Source organism: Ooceraea biroi, chromosome 10 (genome assembly GCF_003672135.1).
Source record: "Ooceraea biroi isolate clonal line C1 chromosome 10, Obir_v5.4, whole genome shotgun sequence".
Lineage (NCBI taxonomy): Eukaryota > Metazoa > Arthropoda > Insecta > Hymenoptera > Formicidae > Ooceraea > Ooceraea biroi.
Window position 1 is genome coordinate 10,134,267 of NC_039515.1, and position 16,334 is coordinate 10,150,600.

Here is a 16,334-nt window from a genome sequence, read left to right on the forward strand (position 1 = left end):
ATTTTGTTGAAATGCTATACTTTTTAGTGGTTGTGCAGAATGAAAAATCCTTTTCCACGAATAAAGTATACATGGTAATGGATACGAAGAATCCATCCCGCACCTCGGGTGTTATTAATGTTCTTCAACGAGCCAGAGACACGGGTAATTTACAGGAACATCGTGGAGGACATGTAGGATGACCTAGACGACATGAAAATGTGCAGACTGAAGAAGAAATTTTAAATCCTGTCGAGGAAGATCCAACAACAAGTACTCGGGAAATTGCTCGCCGGGTCCAAGTAAGCCAATACAAAGTGTGGAAAACATTGCGGGAAAATCAGTTGTATCCCTTTCACGTTCAACGTATCTAAGCACTACAGCCCGAAGACCACTCCCGCAGGGTTCAATTCTGTGAATGACTCTTACAACAACAAAGACATGATCACAACTTTACTACAAAAATTTTAGCTCTAGACGAGGCATTATTCACCCACAATGGAATTAACAATTCCCACAATACTCATGTTTGGTCTTACGAAAATCCCCACGCTGCTGAAAGTACAAATTTTCAGCACCGATTCTCGGTAAATGTGTGGGCAGCAATTGTCAATGAAATACTTGTCGGGCCGTACATCTTATCAGACCGCTTGACGGGCGAATGCTACCTGCAGTTTTTGCAAGATAATCTTCCCGGCCTATTAAAAGATGTGCCGTTGCATATCTGGCAAAACATGTGGTTACTACAGGATGGGGCACCTGCCCATTTTAGTCAAGAAGTGCAGGAGTTTTTAAACAACACGTTTCCGAATCGATGGATAGGTCGGGGTGGACCAGTTGCGTGGCCACCGAAGTCGCCAGACCTTAATCCCTGTGACTTTTTTGTGGGGTTACATGAAAAGTTTGGTATTTACAACGCCGGTAGACACACGGGAAGAACTGATTGCGCGTATTGAGCAGGCTGCCGCAATCATAAGAGGAAGACCTGTTTCTTTGTTATGTGCCGCCACAGAATCTTGGTTACGATGAGCGCAACTTTGTCTAGAGCACAATGGTGATAACTTCGAACAATTTCTCTAATTTAGACTGCTACGTTCATTAATTAAATGCATAATTTTGCACAGGATTGGGCTTAAATTCTTAAAATTTATTAAAGGCTGTATCTCTCTTATTTTTGCCAGAAGTCATCAATGAATTGCGTAGAACAAACCGAAATCGTCGCATCATCCTTCATCATGACAACGCCAGCTGTCTTAATTAAAAAAAGTTATTTGAAAAAGTTGTTTGTTTTAATGAGTTGTATACACAGTTAAAAGAAAAGAATCAACTTAAAAATCACCCTATATATGCTTTCGAAATAAGCAAAAAAATCGATTTTTTTGAAGTTTCAAAGTAGAATACCCCCTTCAGTAAAATCGTGAATAATTCCACATACGTTAATATAGCTGGTATTCTCATCTTGCTCAGGTACTTCATTCATAAATTCTTTTTCACCTTCCATATATTTCTGAGTATCATAAGTCTCTTCTGTTATCAGTATATATGTTTATACGTAATATATAGATATTTTAATGAATACGTAGGCTGCTGGAAAAGTTTCTGCAAACGATATGAAAAAAAACATGTAAAATTCGGTAAATGGCTTTATTGTTTTTCAAAGTATTCGCCTTTAAGATCGATACACTTTTGCATATGCTCGAACCAATTTTCGAAGCATTTTTTCCACTCTGAGGCTGTAATCTCAGAAACCAGTGTTCGGAATGCTTCAACAGCTGCTTCAGGCGACACAAATCGTTCACCACGCATCTTATGTTTGATGTTTGGCAACAAAAAGAAGTCATTAGGTGATAAATCAGGTGAATACAGACAATGAGCCATCAATTCGACATTTTTACTGGATAAAAAAATCAACGGTTTGACGTTCTGAGTGACAGCTGGCGTTGTCATAATAAAGGATGATGCGACGATTTCGGTTTGTTCTACGCAATTCATTGATGACTTCTGGCAAACAAATTGTTGTATACCAATCAGCATTTACAGTCCTTCGATCTTCTAAAGCCACGGTTGCCACATGTCCGGTATAACCGAAGAAACAAGCAATCATTTGCTTGGCAGCACTGCGTGAACGAACAACTTTTGTTGGTTTCGGCTTACTTTGAAACACCCAAACAGTGGATTGTTGTTTACTTTCGGGCTCGTACGAATAGATCCACGTTTCGTCCCCAGTAACGATGTTGTAGACCAAATTTGATTGACCTCGGTTGAATTTCTTGAGCATTTCTTTGCACCATTTAACACGAGCCTGTTTTTCACGAGCTTCGGTCAAATTGTGTGGGATCCAACGACTGCAAAGTTTCCGTACGTTCAAGTGATCATGCAAAATCGTGTGTATTGCTTTCATGTCAATGCCCCAGGATGCCTGAATCTCGCGGTATATCACATGCCGATATCGCTCAATCATTTCACGCACAGTATCAACATTAGTGGCAACAACAGACGTGGATGGACGACCTTCATGAAATTCGTCACTAAGAAAGGTGCGTCCACGCTGGAATTCGACAAACCAATTATAAACAGTCCTATTGGATGGTGCTTCATTCCCAAAAGCCAAATGAAGTCGATCGATGCATTGTTTCGGAGTTAGACTACAGTTTTAATCGTAAAAAATCATTGCCCGAAAATTTTCACGCGAAATTTCCATTTTCTCACAAAATAACTTCTTTTAAAATACTGTGCAAACAAAACTAGCTGGCTGGGTACAAACTGTCAACTGAATTATAGGTTAGAAACGGCTAAGTTTATAAATAAGATAGTAGCAGAACGTTGGCGCCACTGGAAGTATTAGATTGCAGAAACTTTTCCAACAGCCTACGTATTAATAAGTATATTAAAAGAAAATGAATATTTGCACGAATTAATCGTTTTATTTATCTGGATGTAAATATCTATCACATAGCATATCAATATTGCATTCTGCTGTGAATCGTAGGAGAGAATGTCTCTATGTCGCTGTCGAATTGTGAATTTTTCTCGCACATAATATATCTAGAAATCTTGGAATACATTTAACAAATAGTATAAAACTTATTGTAGGGAGTTTATTTTAAAAATATAAAAATATAAAATATTCTAACCTAACCTAAAAATATAAAATATTTTAAATGAGTACAAATTCTTAATTACGCGATGTACTGGCAATGTATCGTCGTATTAATTAGTTCATTTTTCGGTAATAAGGAAAGTCGCTACGTTTTTAAAGTCTGACAAAAGTAGTTGGCGCGTAGTGAAATAGATTCCAAAAATGAGTAACCATGCAGTTATTATAACTAATAAGAAATCTTATCCGACCACCTGATAAACATTGCCAGTACATCGCGTAATTAAGAATTTGTACTCATTTAAATACTCTCTGGCAAAAATCGATGATTCTATACTTGTAAAATATTTTACTTGTAAAATATACTTGTAAAATATTTTAACCTAAAGTAATTACCAATTATGAATAAAAATAGATGTTATAGTCTTATGATCAATTTATATACAGGGTGTCCCAGACTTACCGAATCACCGCTTCAAGATAGATTCCTGAGGTCATTCTGAGACGAAAGTACCTCTTGCAAAATGTCGAGGGTGGCGTAGTTTCAGCGCTATAATGGGTTGAAGATATCTTACCCATGTACAGATTTTTCCCGCGTTCAGTGACGACGGGTCGAAGGGACCCCGCACATCGCGCACCGATCAATTCGATCTTAATTTTTCGCAGGATTTTCGCGCGTTACCGTCCGACTTTCTGCGACATCGGCAGTATGACCGACAAGAAAAGACGGATTGACCGCTTACTATATTCCACGAAATCGCGATACACGCGGAACTGTCAAAACATACGTGAAGTGCGGCGCGCTCCCGCGACAGACAACCAGCCGTTCCTGAACGCGGGAAAATTCTGTACATGGATAGGATATCTTCAACCCCTTACAGCACCAAAACTACGCCACCCTCGACATTTTACCAGAGGAACTTTTATCTTGGAATGACATCAGGAGACTAGCCTGAACCGGTGATACGGTAAGTCTGGGATACCCGGTATATATGTATACAGGGTATCCCATTTTAAAGTTTCCCCTAAAATATTTCAGAAACACTGCGTTAAATCGAAAAATGTTTCAAACAAACGTTTTGTAACTTCGAGGGGGACATAAGACGGTACTATTGGTTTGACCTTGGGTGGCGTTGTCAAGGTCATATGGAGTTCAACTTTGTTTTTTTAAACGGAACCCCATACTTTTTATTGCAGAGTCTGATTCTTCGTCGAAAAGTAAGTAACTTTTGTCCGAAACATTGTTTTTAAAAACGCCCTTCTTATCCCGAAAACTCAGGTTCAACCTTTAGCGGACCAATGATAATACCCGCTTTATAACAGACACTGAAGTTTTTTTTAGTATTTTACTGTTTACTATCAACATGTGCGTGCGTGCGTATGCGTGTGTTCTACATCCAGCCAACTAAGGCACGATCGATCACAGATCCGGCCAGTTAAGGGATCGATTACTGATCCAGCCAGTTAAGGCAAGATCGTGCTCTGATCAAGCTAGTTAAAACAAGATCGTGTTCTAATCCAGCCAGTTAAAGGGTTACACCACTGTAAAGTTATCGAAACTTCGAAAAGGCTGCATTTGAAGCAGAAGCATTCAATGTATGAAGCAGGCATGGCAGATTAGCAGTATGAGGAAATAATGCTCGATAACACAGAAAAAATGCGTTTCTAAACTTTACACGCGTTTTTTTTCAAAACAACACTTTTTAAAACGGTGTACATGATTTCTCAATCTGTATTGATGCGATTGCAATAAAAGTTTGCAGATATCTTTGTTATTATATTCTCTAAGCATTATCGGACGATTTTAATAAAAAAAATTTTTTATGGGATTTATGAACAAATTAGTGAATGAATTTTTCGCGAAAAGCGACATCTTTTTTCAAAACTTTGTTATTTAATGCATTTTCAAATAATTAAAAAATGGCTCCGATAATGCTTAGGCATTGAAGTATAATTAATGAAAAATTTTGTTTTTTAGTCTCAGATAATCCAAAATCGAGTTATGAGGTACACCGTTTGACCTTCTATAAAAAACCATTAGCTCAGCGACCTCTGATGACATTTATGATTATCCTTTTTTAATCTTTATTATTGTTTTTATTAGTTTACAACATGATAAAATTACGTGCAAAACCGCAACTTAATCGGATGTGTAGGTTTTTTACAATCCGCATCCGAAAATTACCTACTTTTTCGATCCGTCACAGTGATGTAACCCCTTAAGGCAAGATCATGCCATTATGTAGTCAATTAAGGCCAAGTAAGGTAATCGTAAATTAGTTTTGTAGGTTGTCTCTCTGCTCATCTGATGAGATGTTCAAACGTAGTTCCGTTGACTTGTTGACAATATTGAATCCGTCTCTCGAAGTTTGTAACAGTACGTAAGAGAACATCACGTGGAATAATGTTACACGCTGCTCGGATCCTCTCCATCATGTTTTCTCTTGTCGTTGGTCTCTCCCGATAGACTACATCTTTCAGGTAACCCCATAAATAAAAATCTGGAGAAGTTAAATCTGGTGATCTTGCTGGCCACCTTACTCGACTACCCCTTCCAATCCATACATTACGGAAGGTCTCGTTCAGATAATCTCTGACGATATTGGCATAGTGAGGACCTGCACCATCATGTTGGAACCACATTCTTCTCCGTGTCATTAAGGTCAATATCTTCAAGAAGTATTGAAAGAATATCTCTTAGAAATTGTAAATAGTTCTGAGCATTAACCATACAATCAAAAAAGTAAGGGCCAATTACATAGCCATTGGCGATTCCGCACCAGACAGTGAGACTCCGTCGATGCTGATTGTCTATTTGTTGCATCCAACGAGGATTAACTGGAGCCCAATAGTGACAATTATGACGATTCAACGTTCCATGACTATGAAAAGTAGCTTCATCGCTGAACAAAACGTACTTGAAAAATCGCCATCGTGCAGAAGTTGCTGTGTTGCCCAGCGACAAAATAATAGCCGTTCTCGATGATGATTCTCAGTCAAGGCTTGATTTAGTGTAATATGATAAGGGTGGTACTTTGCAGCCTTCAAGTATCTAGAAGCAGTCGATCTTGGAATCCCCACTGTACGCTCAATTTCACGTAATGATACATGAGGGTTCAAATGAACCATCGCCAGAATTACGAGGAAACGAGCATTCAGCGCGTAATCATCTACGTTGTAACATCTTCTTCGTCGACAGAGATTCTCTCTCCGAATCCTTATTTCAATTTTACGTATTGCAGTATGACTCGGATGTTATCGTAGAGGAAATCTTCTTCGGTACAATGCTGCTGCTCTTTTGTAATTACGTCGACATTCTCCTAGGATGAGAAGAATGTCGGTCAACTCGTTCGACGTGTAATCGGGCATTGTTTTTACTTGCACAACAATGGAATTTTAGAAACAAAAAAAATTTGAAAATCATTCACGAATGACGTGACGAGTTAAAGAGGAAGTGTCGAGAACAGAAAACTTTATGCTAATTGCTCAAGGACTCATACAAGTTGAGAAAGACACCAGCTGTCAATCGATAAGTCAACTTTCAATGAGATGTATCGCATCCTGCAGTAAATAAGAATAACCAATACTGTTTAATATTGAGATGGGAAAGTAATAGTGCAATAATCCTCAAACTCTCGAGCCGATTAAAGCAAAGACCGTTTCTGAATATTCCACTCTTGGCTTTGAAATAATAATTCGGAACTACCTACTGTTTGACCTTGACATTATGTAACCAACAACATGGAGTCTGAAAATTTGTCGATCTTTCCTATTCTACAGCCAAAGTTAATTTCACCATTGAGAATATTCACATGACCTTAGAAATTGATTCCAAGGAAATTGATCCGCATGATACAACTTGAGTAATGGGTATTGTAACTTTCAAGCCTTATAAGTCGAAAAGTACTTAATGAAAAAAATACCTCAGTATAGTGTTTTGAAACGCTCTCGAGGTAAGCTATGAGAATATGCAATGAAAAATTAGGGGTTCCATTTACAAAATTCGAAGTGACCTTGCCCTGACCTTGACAACGCCACTCAAGGTCAAACCAATACCATCTTAACTGGCTGGATCAGAGCACGATTTTGCCTTAACTGGCTGGATCAGAGAACGATCTTGCCTTAACTGGCTGGATCAGTGATCGATCTTGCCTTAGTTGGCTGGATGTAGAACACACGCATACGCACGCACGCACATGTTGATGGTAAACAGTAAAATACTAAAAAACACTTCAGTGTCTGTTATAAAGCGAGTATTATCATTGGTCCGCTAAAGGTTGAACCTGAGTTTTCGGGATAAGGAGGACGTTTTTAAAAACAATGTTTCGAACAAAAGTTACTTACTTTTCGACGAAGAATCAGACTCTGCAATAAAAAGTATGGGGTTCCGTTTAAAAAAACAAAGTTGAACTCCATATGACCTAGACAACGCCACCCAAGGTCAAACAAATAGTACCGTCTTATGTCCCCCTCGAAGTCACAAAACTTTTGTTTGAAACATATTCCGATTTAACGCAGTGTTTCTGAAATATTTTAGGGGATACTTTAAAATGGGACACCCTGCATACAGGGTGTCTTATTTTAAACAACGCACCTCGATAATTCTTCAACGAAGCATTGTTAGCAAAAATGTTTCAGACAAAAGTTGTATGGTTCTAAGGGGGACATAAGACGGCGTCATTGGTTTGACCTTGAGTGAACGTGCCAAGATCATATGGAGTTTAACTTTGTTTTTTTAAACGGAACCCCATACTTTTTATTGCAGATTCTGATTCTCCGTCGAAAAGTAAGTAACTATTGTCTGAAACAGTTTTTTAAAAAACGCCCTCCTTATCCCGAAAACTCAGGTTCAACCTTTGGCGGACCAAAGATAATACTCGCTTTATAACAGACACAAAAGTTGTTTTTAGTATTTTACTGTTTACCATCAGCATGTGCGTGCGTGCGTGCGTGCGTGTGATGTACCATGTCCTTATAGTTTCTGTGGCACGCACGCACGCACGCACGCACGCACGCACGCACGCACACACACACACACAAAGAGGTGTAAATCCTATTGGACAACCTCCACGTGGCACACCTTGGATAATGCTAATACCGGCGGTATTGTAACTTTTAAGTCTTGTAACTCGCAAAGTATTTAATGAAAACATTCTTTATTATAGAGCAAAAAATCCTTTATTGGACCAACATGGCAGCACACAAAAAAGATGATAATAAAACAACTCGTATATGTTTCGACCACAATTTTTTGGTCCTTTTCAAATACAATAAAAAATGTTTGCTTTGATTTATTGCTGGCTGATTAAACGGTTATTATCTTGATACTTTATTATAGTGTTTGGAACGTACGCACGCACGTTCTTCTTCGTTTATTTTGTAACTTCTGCAATGCCAGACTACACAGGGAACGAAATTGTTGATATTCTCTTAGTTCTTGGAGAATGTCGCCGCAATTACCGTGCAGCAGCTCGAATGTGTCATGATCGTTTTCCTGATAGACAACATCATCCTAATGATCGAGTGATTGCCGATATCGAAAGACGTGAAAGACAGCGTCCTAATGTAAGAAGACAACGACGTCGTATCAATGTCCCTGAGCGCGATAACCCCCGAGTCCTTCTTGTGTTAGCTGTAGTGCATTTGAATCCACATATTTCACTACGAGATATTGAAAAACAATTTGGTATTCCAAGAAGCACAGCTCAGAGATTTTTGGCCTTGCATACATTCCATCCATATCACATAACATTGACTCAGGCACTAACACCTAATGATTTTCGTCGAAGACTTGAATTTTGTAATTGGGCCCAGGCTATGTTGCGGCAGGATCAACAATTTTTTAGGTTTGTTATGTTCTCAGATGAAGCTACTTTCCATAGTACAGGCCAACTAAACCGGCACAACAGTCATTATTAGGTCCACGATAAATTGTAAATTGTAAATGGTTATATAATTGGTCCCTACTTTTTTGAAGGAAACGTTAACTCAGCGAACTACTTGCATTTGATTGAACATGAATTACCAGTCCTCTTGGAGGACGTAGACCTGGTAACAAGACAACGCATGTGGTTCCAACATAATGGCGCACCACCTCACAGGAGTCGGAGAGTCCGACAATCTCTACACCGTCTCTTCCCACGTAAGGTTTATTGGACTTGGAGGACATGTTGAATGGTGCCCCAGATCTCTGGATCTGACAAGTCCTGATTGTTTCCTATGGGGATTTATAAAAAATGTGGTTTACGCAGAAGTACCTACCACTAAAGACAATATGATAGACCGTATAAGAAACTGTTGCAAGTCTATTCCTAGGAATGTCCTTTTGAAAACTGCTCGAAATTTCGAACGTCGAATTCAATTATGTATTCAGAATGAAGGAGGAATTTTCGAACACTTATTGCGTTAGAAAATTCTCAAAATCTTGCCTTAACTGGCCGGATCAGTAATCGATCTTGCCTTACCTGGCCGAATCAGTGATCGATCTTGCCTTAACTGGTTGGATCAGTGATCGATCTTGCCTTAGTTGGCTGGATGTAGAACACACATACGCACGCTCGCGCGCACACATACATACGCACGCAGACACGCACATGCTGATGGTAAACAGTAAAATACTAAAAACAACTTTTGTGTCTGTTATAAAGCGAGTATTATCTTTGGTCCGCCAAAGGTTGAACCTGAGTTTTCGGGATAAGGAGGGCGTTTTTTTAAAAAATGTTTCAGACAATAGTTACTTACTTTTCGACAGAGAATCTGAATCTGCAATAAAAAGTATGGGCTTCCGTGTAAAAAAACAAAGTTGAACTCCATATGACCTTGGCACGTTCACTCAAGGTTAAACCAATGACGCCGTCTTATGTTCCCCTTTGAACCATACAACTTTTATATGAACCATTTTTGCTGAAAATACTTCGTTGAAGAATTATCGAGGTGCGTTTTTAAAAATGGGACACCCTGTATACATATACAAGGTGGACCATTTAAGTTGATAATGTGAAATATCTCAAAAACGAAGCGTTGGAGAAAGAAATGTTTTAAATAGAAGTTAATTGAATTTAAGGGTGAAAGCAAACTGCATGATTTATGTTTTATTTAGAGGACGTTATCAAGATCATTTGAAGGTCAATCTAATTTTTTTTAATTAAAACCTACATTTTTTATTTTGTATTCTTATTCCTCGTAAAAAATAAATAACTTTTGTAGGAACCATTTTTCAATTTAGCACATACTGTAAGGTTCACAGATATTTGAAAAGTAAAAATTGATAAAAGAAAGTTATACCGTACTGTACAGTACTATTTCATAAGCATTTACTGTACATTTGTATTATCAATAAAACAAAAATTCCGACGACTCAACTGGTAAAGAATTCCTTTATTAGTTCACAACGTTTCGACCATATGGGTTGTAGTCCTTCTCAAGTGAAAAATGCTACAAACAGTATATACGATGTTACAAGAAGAAAAAACGCAAACAATACGAAATTAGCTCGAAATTACTTACAAATTAAGATAACAATTCACGACAAAGCCATTTGAAGAAATGGGACATGCTACATAACGCGTCCAGATCAAGCAAATAGCACTAACGAAATGGCAACACAGACAAACAACACACAGTGGTCTCATGTCGAGGTTACATTAATGTCGAGGATCGAAAATAAGACTATCATACACGGTGGTCAAATTATCAGTATCTGTCTGTAAGTTGATTGCGTTGGACGATTTTTTAATAAAAAACATCTCAGCAATGTGCCGCTTACGCCAATGCGTTTCTTTATGCAATACATCGGGGCTAGACCAATCAAAATCGTGGCCAGAAGAAAGACGGTGCTCAGTAACCACAGAATACTGCTGAGATGAACAATTAATATTCCGCCTATGCTCACTAACTCTGGTCTCTATACTCCTCTTGGTCTGCCCCACATATACTGCACTACATTCGTTACAATTGATACGGTAAACCAAATTAGTCTGCTTACAAGGCGGTAATTTATCCTTGCCCTTACGAATAATGCAGCTAAGCTTCTTAGGTACCGAGTATGCAACGCTGATACCAGTGTTACGCAAAATTCTATTAATGTCATCACTATACGACTTACAAAAAGGAATTGTAATAAAATGTTTTTTCGGAGAAAAATGTGATGCCTCTTCATTATCGTTCGTGCGAAACTTTAATACGTTGATCCGTTGCTTGATCACTCTCTCGATCAAACTACTCGGATAACAATTATTAGTAAGGATGTTCTTTACAATTTTGATATTTGTTTCATGGAACCTATTGTCAGATAATAAAATAGCGTGATCTGTAAAGTTAACAATGGTGTTGACTTTATATTTTAGTGGGTGGCTGGAGAAGAAATTTATATAACGACCCGAAAAAGTCGGTTTGCGATACCAATTAGTATAAAGCATACCATTATCTTGATGTACAGTCGTATTTAAAAAACTCAAGGAATCATTCTTCTCCAGTTCATATGTAAATAATAACCTCGGATGGTAAGCGGCACATTGCTGAGATGTTTTTTATTAAAAAATCGTCCAACGCAATCAACTTACAGACAGATACTGATAATTTGACCACCGTGTATGATAGTCTTATTTTCGATCCTCGACATTAATGTAACCTCGACATGAGACCACTGTGTGTTGTTTGTCTGTGTTGCCATTTCGTTAGTGCTATTTGCTTGATCTGGACGCGTTATGTAGCATGTCCCATTTCTTCAAATGGCTTTGTCGTGAATTGTTATCTTAATTTGTAAGTAATTTCGAGCTAATTTCGTATTGTTTGCGTTTTTTCTTCTTGTAACATCGTATATACTGTTTGTAGCATTTTTCACTTGAGAAGGACTACAACCCATATGGTCGAAACGTTGTGAACTAATAAAGGAATTCTTTACCAGTTGAGTCGTCGGAATTTTTGTTTTATTGGTTTTTATCATTACTGGCGTACACAATCATAATTTTGGATTTGTATTATCTGTCAAAACAAAAAAATACATTAACATAATTCAATTAGATTACAGTAATGAATGTTCAAAGCGATGCCCTTCTACCTCAATGCACTTTCCAATTCTTTGAAGAAAAGAGTGATGTGTACGTAACCGTACGTCTCTTTCAATATTTGCACAAGCATTTCGTATGCGCTCCTGCATGTTTTCTAGAGTCGTTGGTACATCGATATAAACTTTGTCTTTGAGATAACCCCATAAGAAAAATCTGGGATGTAGGGCAGGAGATCGAGCTGGCCAATGTACTGGACCTCCGCGTCCTATCCAACGAGCATTGTAATTGTGATTTAAAACATCTCTAGCAGTACGTGCATAATGAGCAGGGCATCCATCGTGCTGGTACCACATGGTCTGCCTTTCTTCTAATGGTACATCTTCCAACAATAACGGCAACTCCTCAGTTAGAAAGATTGTGTACAGTTTTCCTGTTAATGTGCCATTGATGAAAAAAGGTCCAATTATCTTATCTCCCGAAATTCCACACCACACATTACCAGACCAGGGTCTCTGATGCTCCACTTCTCTTAACCAATGTGGATTTTCAGCAGCCCGATAGTGCATGTTATGCCGATTTACTTCACCATGATTGGTGAAAGTACATTCGTCACTAAATAATACGGATAGAAAAAAAGTTATTATTATTCCGCATTCTGTCTTGTGCCCATCTACAAAATGTTATTTTATTCACAAAATCGTCACCATGTAGTTCTTGATGCAACGATACATGGTATGGATGGAATTTGTGCTGTTTTAATATTCTAAGAACACTGCTTTTAGAAATCCCTACATTGGTAGCTAATTCTCGAGAACTTATATGGGGATCGTAATTCACTTCAGCTAACACTGCAATTTCGTTATCTTCGCCAGTGGCGGTTCTTCTACGACTCCTTTTTTTTGGCTGGACACTTTCTTCTTCGGAAAACTGCTTTATAACACGATAAAATGATATTTGCGATGGAGTTCTTCTATCAGGAAACCGTTCAGCATACAGAAGAATAGACTGTTGCACATTTCTCCTAGATTCCTCATAAATAAGAATTTCCACTTTTTCCTCTACGGACAGACACTCCATTTTCAACTCATATAAAACTAAAACACAATAAAATAATTTATCTTAGGACTTAAGCGTTAACGTTTAAATGATTTACATTAAATTGACGGTTGATGGGTTGACGAACTTTTACAAACAGTAATTCTTAATCTACCTAGGGAATTAAATAGTAGATTTTTAAATAACAGACATCAGAATAGTGTTATTGACAATTATTTATATAAAGCTTTGGACACTTGTAAACAATTTTTAAGAGAAAATGATGATTTAATGGTGACAAGAGCGGACAAAGGCCAGGTTACGGTCGTTTTGGACAGGAAGAGCTACGTCGAGCAGATGAGTGAAATGCTGAAAGACGAGACCACATATTTGAAACTAAACAAGGATCCGACAACACGCTTAATAAATAGAGTTAACGATTTGCGTAAAACATGGTTCAATTTAAACATTATTGACGAACATACTTACAAACGTTTACGTACGAATAATGGTAACATCTCAAGATGCTATGGCTTACCAAAAATACATAAGCCAGGTTATCCTCTACGCATTATAGTTTCTGCAATTGACACTCCTTTGTACGATGTGGCTTATTTCTTCCATAAAATATTGACCGATTCTATTCCGAAACCCAGGTCGTACATTAAAGATAGTTGGAGTTTTGTTGATGGTGTCCGCAACGTGACTATTGAAACAAATGAATCTATGGTTTCTCTTGACGTGGTTTCGTTGTTCACCAACATACCCAAGGAACTCCTTATACCTTTCATAACCAACTGGTTATGAAAGGTATAAGGAAAAGATGGTGTTTTATATCTGCAACTACCAAATTTAATATTGACCAATTTCTACACGCAATTAAGTTGATCTTAGACTCTACATTCTTCACCTTTGACGGAAAGTTTTATAGTCAAGTCTTTGGTAGTCCTATGGAGTCACCGTTATCACCAATTACGGCAAACATTGTGATGGATGATTTAGAGTCACATTGTATAAAGACCTTGGATTTTGATATAAAACTTTTTTACAGATATGTTGACGATATATTTACGATTTTATTGACGGACAAGATTCAACAAGTACTTAAAGTTTCGGTAATTATGCATTATAGGAGAGTCAGCTCCGATGACCTTGACCTTAACATATATTATACAGGTGACCCTCCTGAGTGACCTTCAAAAGGTTTTAGCCGGCGCTCGTTGTTTATTAAAAAGTTATTAACAAAAGAAGTTTAATAGTTTTGCATGTGTTTTCAGCAAGCGAGGTTCTACGCAAAGCAAGATTCTATATTGTAACTTCCACGCAGTACTTTTAGTCACTCCAAAGTTTTGTTATTTATTTTATGTGGATTTCGCTCCCGCGAAGCGGGATGAAAACGAGCACTCAACTGTCGCCTAACATTAACGAGCTTATGTGTCCGAGGCTTTATTCATTAAACAAATGATTAATTTATACAAACATATAATTTATTAAACAGCGAGGGTACTGTTGATAACATATGTCAAGGTCAAGGTCATCGGAGCTGACTCCCCTATAATGCATAATTACCCTGCAGGGGGACTAGGAACGAATGACATAGGGGGCGGTGTGGGATGGTATCGGCATCGTTTTCAGCCCGCTTCGCGGGATGGCGGGATGGCGGGGGGCGGGGGGCGGGGGCTTTGCCCCCCGCAGGAGTCAGTGTAACAAATTTCACACAGATTTTGATCACTTGGTACACGGCACGGATCCCGGCGGGGGGAGGGGCGAAGCCCCTCCCACCCCGCCCTCCCGCGAAGCGGGTTGAAAACCGAGCGTATGTGTCCGGGGCTCCAATTTCAGAAAATATAACCGGTAATTATGCACATAAGGAGACATAAGTTTCGAAAGTATAGTAGTTATTTTGAATATGAACGAACAAAATTTATTTAAAGCAGTGAATTATTAATATAAATATAGAATACACAGGGTGTCCCAGACCTACCGTACCACCGGTTAATGGTAGATTCCTGAGGTGATTCTGAGACGAATGTTCCTCTTGCAAAATGTCGAGGGTGGCGTAGTTTCGGCGCTACGAAGGGTTGTAGTTATTCTATCCTTGTGTAGAATTTTCCCGCGTTCAGTGACGGTGGGTCGAAGGAGTCCCGCGCATCGCGCACACTTCAATTTGAACAGCCGCGAAAAATTAAGATCAAATTGAAGTGTGCGCGATACGCGGGACCCCTTCGACCCATCGTCACTGAACGCGGGAAAATTCTACGCAAGGATAGGATAACTACAACCCTTCGTAGCGCCGAAACTACGCCACCCTCGACATTTTGCAAAAGGAACATTCGTCTCAGAATCACCTCAGGAATCTACTATTAACCGGTGGTACGGTAGGTCTGGGACACCCTGTATAATAGTATAGAATAGTAAAAGCACAAAACAGGTGTATACAAATTATTTTCTGCTTTAATCGAGTTAATGTTAAGTTTAATTTTTGTTAATAACTTTTTAATGAACAATGAGCGCCGGCTAAAACCTTTTGAAGGTCACTCAGGAGGGTACTGTTGACAACATATGTCAAGGTCAAGGTCATCGGAGTTGACTTCCCTATAATGCATAATTACCAAAGTTTCTAACATTAACATCCACGTCTAAGTTTTACAATAGAATGGGAAAAAAACAACTCTCTAAATTTTCTAGACACCACCGTGTATAGAGATAATGGAAGGCTTATTACCAACTGGTACAGGAAACCAACTTTTTCCGGTATATAAATTATTTCTCTTGTCACCCATTGAAACACAAAATAAGCGTTATTACAGGTCTACTAGATAGAGCAATTACATTATCAGACACTAGGTTCCACGAAACTAATGTAGATTTTGTCAAAGCCGTTCTGATTAATAACGGTTATCCCGTAGAGTTTATTAATAGACAAGTGAGGAAAAGATTAAGAGTAATTGAACACAGGAAGATTGGTAATGATAACAATATCGAAAGTGACAATATTAACAACAACAATAAGAACCGTTGTGTTATTTTTCCGTACATTAAAGGTCTGAGTGATAATTTATGTAGACTATTGAGACATTATCAATTGAATGTTATATATACAGTTAGTAAAACGTTAGATTGTATTATAAGATGCGGTAAAGACATGCTTATGAATAATAAAAAAAACTGGTGTGGTATATGAACTGAACTGTTTGGATTGTAACGCGGTGTAC

At 38.2% G+C, this 16,334-nt stretch overlaps 1 protein-coding gene and 1 pseudogene across 1 annotated transcript; both read right to left on the reverse strand.

Annotated features, from left to right (window-relative positions):
• Positions 1-1,623: 1,623 nt before the first annotated feature.
• On the reverse strand, positions 1,624-2,283 carry LOC113562698 (annotated as a pseudogene).
• Positions 2,284-12,097: 9,814 nt separating this feature from the next.
• Positions 12,098-13,304, reverse strand: LOC113562761. Its single transcript, XM_026973132.1, has one exon. It carries the CDS (start codon positions 13,159-13,161, stop codon positions 12,697-12,699), a length of 465 nt encoding a protein of 154 aa, XP_026828933.1. The 5' UTR covers positions 13,162-13,304; the 3' UTR covers positions 12,098-12,696.
• Between the last annotated feature and the right edge of the window lie 3,030 nt (positions 13,305-16,334).